Here is an 8563-nt window from a genome sequence, read left to right on the forward strand (position 1 = left end):
TTTTAAAAAGAATAATTATTCTGTGAGATAAAGAGTAGGATCCAGGGAGGAGACCTTGCTAGGAAGGAAGCTAGTTCAAAGGCTATTACAGAAAACCAGATGTGAGATGCTGAGGGTCTCAACTTGGGCAGTTCTAGAGAGAAGCAAACATTAAGGGGGAAGTTCAAGTCCACCTGGCATGTTATATTTCTAGGACTGGGAGCAGAGAATTTTTGCAAATATGTATCCGAAGTAGGTAAGTCTTACTGAGCAAAGGTTTATTAAGCATCTGTTAAATGAGGGCACAGTGTGAGGGGCAACAGGGATATGAAAATAGATTGCCTATGAATTGTGTTCTCAGAACTCAGTTAATGGAGTAAATAATGTATACTTTTAAAAACTTTATTAAAGTGTGATATACATACATAAACAAAACTTAAGTGTAGAGTTTGGTGAATTCTCATAGAGTGAACTCACCCATATTACTAGCACCTAGACTGAAACGGATGTTATCAACATCCCAGAAACCTCCCTTGTTCAATCTCTGAGTCACTATCTCCCTATAAAGATAACCATTAGCTCTACTCTCCTGACTTATAATTTTATAGATTAGTCTGACCGATTTTTGAGCTTCTTTTGTGTCTGACATTTTTCACTCAGTCATATTTGTGGGATTCATTCCATATTGAGCATATTGCAAGTTTATTCATTCTCTTGCTGTATAGTCTGTTCTCAGAATTTACTTATCCTTGAAATTGCTGATAGACATTTGGGTTGTTTTCTAGCTTAAGGGTATTACAATTATTGATGCTATATGTGTTCTTATTCTTGTACATCATTCCTGGATGAACAGGGGTCACGTTTTTTGTTGGGTATATACCTATAAGTATAATTGCTGGGTCACAGTGTATGTATATGTTCAGCTTTAGTAGGTATTGTCAAATGGTTTGCAAGGTTGCACCAGTTCATGTTGCCTCCAGTGGCATCTGAGAATTCCCATTGCCCCATGCTCTTGTAGACACTTGGTGTTGTCTGTCTTCTTCACTTTGCCCACTCTGTTCATAGTGTTGTTTTAGATATGAATTTTAAGGACCACAAGACAAGGTATCAAGTGGCAAGTATCAAGAAGGTTTAAGTGATTGGAAAGTTTATTTTTAAAAAATATTTTATTTATTTATTTGACAGAGAGAGAGAGAGAAAACACAAGCAAGGGGAGCAGCAGAGGGAGAGGGAGAAGCAGGCTCCCTGCCAAGCAGGGACCCCTATGTGGGGCTCCATCCCAGGTCCCTGGGATCTCGACTTGAGCTGAAGGCAGATGCTTAACCAACTGAGCCACCCAGGTGTCCCGTGATTGGAAACCAATACAGTCTTGACATTACATTACATCTTGACATAGATTACACCTATCGTGTCTGGTAGGAGACCTAGTCTTTGTAAGGTAAGAATGGTGACTATCCATTCTCCAGGACCACTCTGCGTTTTAAGAATCATGCTTAGAAATTATGAAATGGCAGTGATTCAGTGCCAAGCCATACCTCCCAGCAGCAAAACAGATCTTTTCTCACCTTCTGTGCTCCCCATTTTCCTTCCAGAAAATTTGGTCACAGGAGGTATAGACAGGTTGTCAGCTACAGAAAGGCAGAGAGGATGTCTGGTGCAATGAGAGCAATTTTAGTAGAGATACAGGTCGGTGACCAAAATAGCATCCATATTTCTGTTGATGAGCAGAGGAGGAGAAGCTGTCTCGTGCTCTAAGAGTGGATGATACTTTGTCCTAGTTTCTTGGGGCAGGTTAGAAAGCTTACCCCACTCCCAAGACAGCCTGCATTTTAACTGGATACAGGATGAGAGTATCCTCTTTGCCATTATGACCTCATCTCTGGAAAAATTCATCCATCAGTCAAATTTCAGGTGTATTGAAAAAGTATTTACATACTCTTAAAATAAGAGGGGGAAAAAAACCACCATAACCTATAAAGATTTAGTACCTCGCAACTTATCTGTTAGTTGAATATTTCCTCAGGGGAAAATGCCATTTCCTTTGTTAACTTTTATCTTGACATGTGTTACTTTGCCAGATGTTTATTCTGGTAGCACTCAAGGCTTAAACCAATACAGTTTGAAGGCTGGCATGATTATTGCTCACGTCTCAGAGCATTTCTTCTTTGGACTGTCAGCAAATATGAGGAAATATACCTTAAATTATTTAGTTAGGGAAAATAAAGCGGCCCTACCTACCTCTGAGTAGACACAGGAGCTACTGTCCAGAAAATTCTACTCAGTGCCTAAGCTTAGGAATTTCTGGTATAACTCAGTACACATATTTCTGAAAATACCCCCTCCTCTTCCAAACTACACACATTAATTATGGTGGAAAATGGGAGAGGGGGAAAATCCTAAAAATATATAACTTTGTAGCCACGGCATTATAAAAAACAGTAGAAATACTATAAAAAATACCAGCAGAGTTCAATACCTGTTTGGCATTTGCCCCTTGCATTATAATCAGTAAGCTCTTTGTAGCCTTAAATGTTGGGGCTTGTGTTTTGCCTCTCTAGATATAGGTCCATGAGAACATGTGTGTCTCTTGTAAGAGGTGGTTCATCAAAATTTTTAATGTTATTATTCTTCATAAATCAGTATTGTTAACATGAGAGGTGGAAATAGCCCCATGGTCTTTTTTATTGTTATGTTAATCACCATACATTACATCATTAGTTTTTGATGCAGTGTTCCATGATTCATTGTTTGTTCATAACACCCAGTGCTCCATGCAGAACGTGCCCTCCTCAATACCCATCACCAGGCTAACCCATCCCCCTACCCTCCTCCCCTCTAGAACCCTCAGTTTGTTTTTCAGAGTCCATCATCTCTCAGCCCCATGGTCTTTTTATCCTCATTCTCAGCTTCATCAGGTAGCTTTACATTGAAAACCCTGGAAATTCTTGAAGCCACTAAAACAAACTCGGCTAACACTAGATTTGAAGATTGTTTTTTTATAGTGAGAAACTTGTCCCTGATAGTTTTTTATTTGAAACAATTATTAATGTGCTTGGAAAAATCTATGAGAATCAATAAAACTTTCACATGATATTGACATTATACCTGCATTTACTAATTATTTGAAAATGAATTTGGTTTAATGAGATATATGCTATAGCAACACCAAAAGTATTGTGTCCTGCAGTTTCAATGAGTAGACATATTTGCCATATCCAGTATTTTTGTTTGTATTTGGAAGATACACCCCCCATTTCCATGGCAAATACCTGTATGTCTCCTGATAACAGCTACTGGGGCTCAGTGATGACTCCTAGAATAGCCAGGCTATTCAATCAGAGAGTGTATGAGCAACCTTATGGTTCAAGAACATAAAAGATGGTGACTGTATTTTTGGCTTCAATAAGCAGATATGTATATAGACTCTTGTGATTGCCAATTGAGTAAACTGCAGCTTTTACTATTGCATTGGGTTCTTCTCCACCAAATGAAAACATCAACAATTATGAAATCTAAGATTACAATTACATTCTGGGGAAAAAAGAAGACAGGTTTCTAGAAGGCTCAACCAATTAGCTGTTAAGAATATTGGTCACTCATCGAATTTGGGCCTGGCCCAACTTCTGCTCCCAGCTGGTTATGTAACCTGGTTATGTAAGTCACTTAATATCTCTAAACCTCAATTTTGTAATCTGTAAAATGAGAATTTGGTAGTATCTAGAGAGGGGTGGGGAGGAATTTAAAGTGCTTAGTCCAATGCCTATAAAACTGTATGCACCATAAATATTTGGGAACAAATAGAAATCAGTGTGTGAATAAAATGATTTGTGAAAAAAGCATTATTTTAAGACTTATATGGTATTTTAATGCACTGTGTTAAAAATTCTAAGGCAGGAAACTGTGTTACCTGAACTGTATTCCCACTACTTATTAAAATGACTGGCACATATGAGTAGGTGCTCAGAAATTTTCTTGAATGACTGTAGATATAACTTAGAATAATAATATGTTACTTTGGTATAAATCAATATTTGTAAGGAGCATTTTCTCATATATTTATTCATTTTATGTCCAAAAGAAATGTTAGTACCAAAAAAAGCAAAATCAAAAAACAAAAATACCGAGAAACCTCTAACTTACTACATATTAGGGTTTAAAAGAGCAGAGCTCCGTACATGAATGCTCACAGCAGCATTATTCATAATAGTCAAAAAGTGGAAACAACCAAAATGCCCATCAATGGATGAACGGATAAAGAAAGTATGGGCTGTCCATACAATGGATTATTGTGCAGCCATAGAAGTAAGTAAGTGCTGATCTATGGATATACGTTGAGAAGATGATGCTATGTGAAGAAGCCAGACACAAAAAGCCATGTACTATAGGATTCTATTTATAGACATATCTATAATCTAAGTTTTCACTTAGATTGCCTCTTTCCATTCCTAGCTTAAAGTAGCACCAGGGTTCCTGAGTGAGGAGCCATCCGAGCTGGAATTTTTTCCTTCCCTTTAGTTATGCCCAGCCCAGGACACTGACCGGAGAGAAATAAGTCATCATTCTGCCCTCCAGGCTGCCCACTTCCAGGTGCCTCCTGTGCCGCTCTGGGTTTGCGCTCAGCTCCCCCTCCTGTTGTTCTCACTGTGCCTCCCAGCACGCAGTAGTACACGGCCGAGTCTGACATTTGCACTGAGCGTTTCTCCAGGTGGAAGGACTTGTCACTCTTAAGATCGGCCTGAAAACCGCGATGCTCTACCCTCTGGTTTTCTGATGAGCTCTTCAGGAGGAGCTCAGGCTCTTTGTTTTGGTACTGGACATACCAGAAAACAAAAACTGAGTAGCTGCTCTGGTAGGTGCAGTTCAGGGTCAGCGGTGTCCCCTCACGGAGGGTAACAGAACCTTCTGTCTGGGTCACTGTGTCTCCAGTGGTCCCTCCTAGGAGAAAAAGAAAAGTAAAGACTTTGTTATAGTGATAATATAAGAAGGATAGTTTCTAGTTTAATAAGGGTAAAAAGTCATCCTAAAACCAAGGAAGAGAACATCTTGGGAATTTTGAATAAATGTTACTTACTCAGTATCAGCAGGATTACAAGTCCTGAGTAGGAAGCAAACAGCATGGCTTGTGGAGAAGCAGAGGAAGGTTTCATCTGGGGATACACTTAAAGCTGAGAGGCCCGTTCCTCTAGTTTCTTGATCCTTTGGTAGAATCTTTTAGAAAATCTGGGTTCATGTGTTTAGCAAGACAAACTGCCCTGCAAGAGCATCTCACAGGCTCTAAAAAAGGAGACATGTGCTCAGAAATAGTAGATGAATTTGTGTCAAACCACCAACTGAAGGGAGCAGCGCCTTCTTGTGGTTCCCGGTCTGACCCTGCAGGCCGCTTTCCAACTGAACTGGTATTTACCCTGGCACGGAGCTTAAGTTGTAGACGTAGAAGGGAAATAGGTATCTGGGGTGAGGGGTAGGGCTCCAGGAAGGAAGCACCAAAACTTTTTGCAGACTTCAAGGTGGTGCCTGAGGCTGAGACAGTGGGTAATCGTCTGTCACCCTCTTTAAGATGCAGGGCACTGTGGCTCCCTAAATCCCCCTAATCCCAGTATCTAGTGTCTGTTCATGCTGGGTATTAAGCTAGTTTGAGGCTTTCGTGGTATACTTAGGGTATACTGAGAGTGTAAAAAAGGCATGATCTGAGACCTTTTCTTGCCATATTCCTCCACGGTTCCCCTTCGAACCAAGGGATGAGCCCCTCTGTTGACAATGTCCTCCCTTCTCTCCCCTGCCTTTGCCTAAGTAATTTCTATTCATTCTTTAAGAACCAATTTATACAGCATCTCCTTGTGAAAGGACACCCCCAGGTCTTCAAGGACACCCTTCTCTTTTCCCACTCTGTATACATATCTACACTGTCATTACTACCTCATAGTAGAATCACTTGTATTCTGTTTTTCAAACTAGACTTGGTACTCCTGAGATCAGGAACTGAATATTATTAGTCTCAGTGGCCAGTTTCTCAAAATATATAGGCCATGAGGAGATGCTCAAAAAATATCTGAAGAATGAGTGAATAAATGAATGAGTGGCTATGTCTGGTAGGTACAATTATCTTATTATGAAGCATAGTCTCTATGAGAGCATATGTCTCAGGCCTCTGGTGTGACCAGCTTCTTCCAGAGTCAGATCACAGACCTCAATAACAGGTGCGTTCAGTGTTTCTCAAAATTGAGTAAGGTACAGATCTTCATATAAGGAACCACTCTTATACTATTTTTTAAAAATATTATGATGCCATATTATACACCAAAATGAAGTTCAGTATAAATGTTTTAGGCTCATAGGTCTTACACAATTATCACGCCAAACAAAAAATGCAAAGAAAATATAAAATCAATCAAAATCCAATTCAAATTCAAATAACGTGAAGGATGATCTTTTGCTGAAACTAAAGTGTTGGTGTAGTATCATTAGAAGAATACTGAAGATGTGTGTAGTTCAATAACTCATTGGACTGAAATGATCTGGAGCTTCAAGTACTATTGTCTGAATTATTATGATTAGTTGTTCCGATTACATTGACTTTTCCTATTCAAAAATATCCATTTAACTTGCCACTTTACAAAAGTAAAATAAATAAATGTAATAAAGTACCCAAAAATCAGCACTGGAAAAAAATACATATTATGCATTTACTGCTACTCTTACATCTATTGAATTGCATGTTGATACAACCAAACAATGAATGTGAGTGACTCGCCCTCTTCCAATGGAAACATTGTGGTAACCATGGCAACATAGGTTCTTGGGAGTTTGACCTGTGTGTAGTACCATGTGCCGTATCGTAACCAAAATTTTCTAAGTCATTTTCTCCATTTAAACAACTGTGATGCCTTTATTTGTAGAATGCCGTTATTCCATTTGTCTTTAGTAAAAGTGACAAGAACACAAAAGTATCAAAACCAAGGGGAGTATTCTAAGTTGGCCATACAGATTATTAGAAAATGCTGTTATTGTGTTGTTTTGTTGTCATCAAACAGAAAATTCCAAATCTAAAAATTCTCACGTAATTCCTACCTCCCAGGGGTTGGCAAAATTTTTTTCTGTAAAGGGTAAAGAGTAAATACGTTAGGTTTTGAAGTCATCTCTCTGAGCAACTACCCAACTCTGCTGTTACAGGACAAACAGCCATAGTCAATGCACAAATAAATGGACATGGCTGTTTTTCCAGTAAATCTTCATTGACAAAGACAGGTGGTAGCCAGCTTTGACCTGTGGGTTGTAGTTTGCCAATCCCTGCTAAGCTCCAGGAATTTCCCCATAAACCTCCAAAGTCCCACATATTACAGTCTGAGAGACTCAGCCACGTGTTCCTTTGTGTCCTGTCACTGCGATATTATCAATATTACTTTTGAAGGTGCTTAAAATAAAGGAAGGATATTAAATAAGTAAATGATAGAAAGGGGGAAGAGAGATTTGATGATCTTAAGGCCTAAGATATTTTGGTGCTGAGGATTCAGGAGTAAAAACACAGATGTGGTCCCTGCCACAGAGTAGTAGTGGAAATAGCTTTTAATCAAATAATCAAAGAAATAAAGGAAAAACTGCAAATTTGAAGAGGCAGGGGTCTATGACTCTAAGAGTACACACTGAGCTGTCTTCAGTTATGCTTAGAACAAGAAAGACCAGGCATTTGGTAATTTTTACTCTTTTGAAGGGAGGGAAAATAATTTTAAGAAAGGAAAAAAGTGAGAAAATTACCTACACTTGCTACAAAAGGGTCATATAGGAGGAACAAAGTGCTTTTAAGGAACTTAAATAACACCAGTATTTGTGAAGACAGAGACAGGCAGACAGAGAGTGGGAAGAAGGGAGAGACATTAGAGCCTATTGTGGAATGAGACTGGCAACGTAGCAAGATCCTAAATTATGCAAGGTTTTGTAGGTCATTAAGAAGTTTTTCTCTATTCTAAGAGCAAATAGGGATCTAGGTGACTGACTCTATCAAATTTTCACTCTGACAAGAGACTATAAAGGACCATATTGAGGAGTCATGAGGTCAGATGTTAAATGTACTAAGAGTGGGGAACCAAGGGATTAAGGTGGATTTTTAATTAGGATTGTGGAGTTGAACTGGGTTGTGAGGGTTATGATGTCTTCTGGAAGACTTTTAGGAGGCAAATTCAACAGACCTGGGAGATAGATTGGATTTGGTATTTCAAAAATAAATAATTATGAATAAGTAAAAAGCACACGAGTCCTAATACACCCTGGTGTGAGGTTGTGGCAGAAACTGCTCGTTCCTTCTATGATGCCCATTGTCTCCTTTTCCTGACTAACAGAATCCCAATTTTAATGTGCGTGGCAACATGTTAAGATAAAAAATAGCCCTGATATCTCAACCTTCCTTGCAGATGGGAGAGAGGTGGAGACATTAAATAACACTCAGGTAAATGAAGTGGAAATAGAAGCCACTGGGTGTTGTTTCTGGAAAAGATCGACTCGGCCATCATGTGCCTATTTGCCCTCTGACTTTCTCTTTCTTTCTGCCTAGAGGGTGTATAAAGTGGACAGATCTCTAGCAGTTTCTTTA

The 8563-nt window shown here is 39.0% G+C and overlaps 1 gene segment (V, D, J or C); it reads right to left on the reverse strand.

Annotated features, from left to right (window-relative positions):
- Nucleotides 1-4215: 4215 nt before the first annotated feature.
- Nucleotides 4216-5336, reverse strand: LOC113909265. The segment is given in 2 exon segments: nucleotides 4216-4914; nucleotides 5051-5336. Coding segments are annotated over 2 exon segments (561 nt in total).
- Nucleotides 5337-8563: the final 3227 nt, after the last annotated feature.

The sequence above is a fragment of the Zalophus californianus genome, chromosome 6 (genome assembly GCF_009762305.2).
Source record: "Zalophus californianus isolate mZalCal1 chromosome 6, mZalCal1.pri.v2, whole genome shotgun sequence".
Taxonomy (NCBI): Eukaryota; Metazoa; Chordata; class Mammalia; order Carnivora; family Otariidae; genus Zalophus; species Zalophus californianus.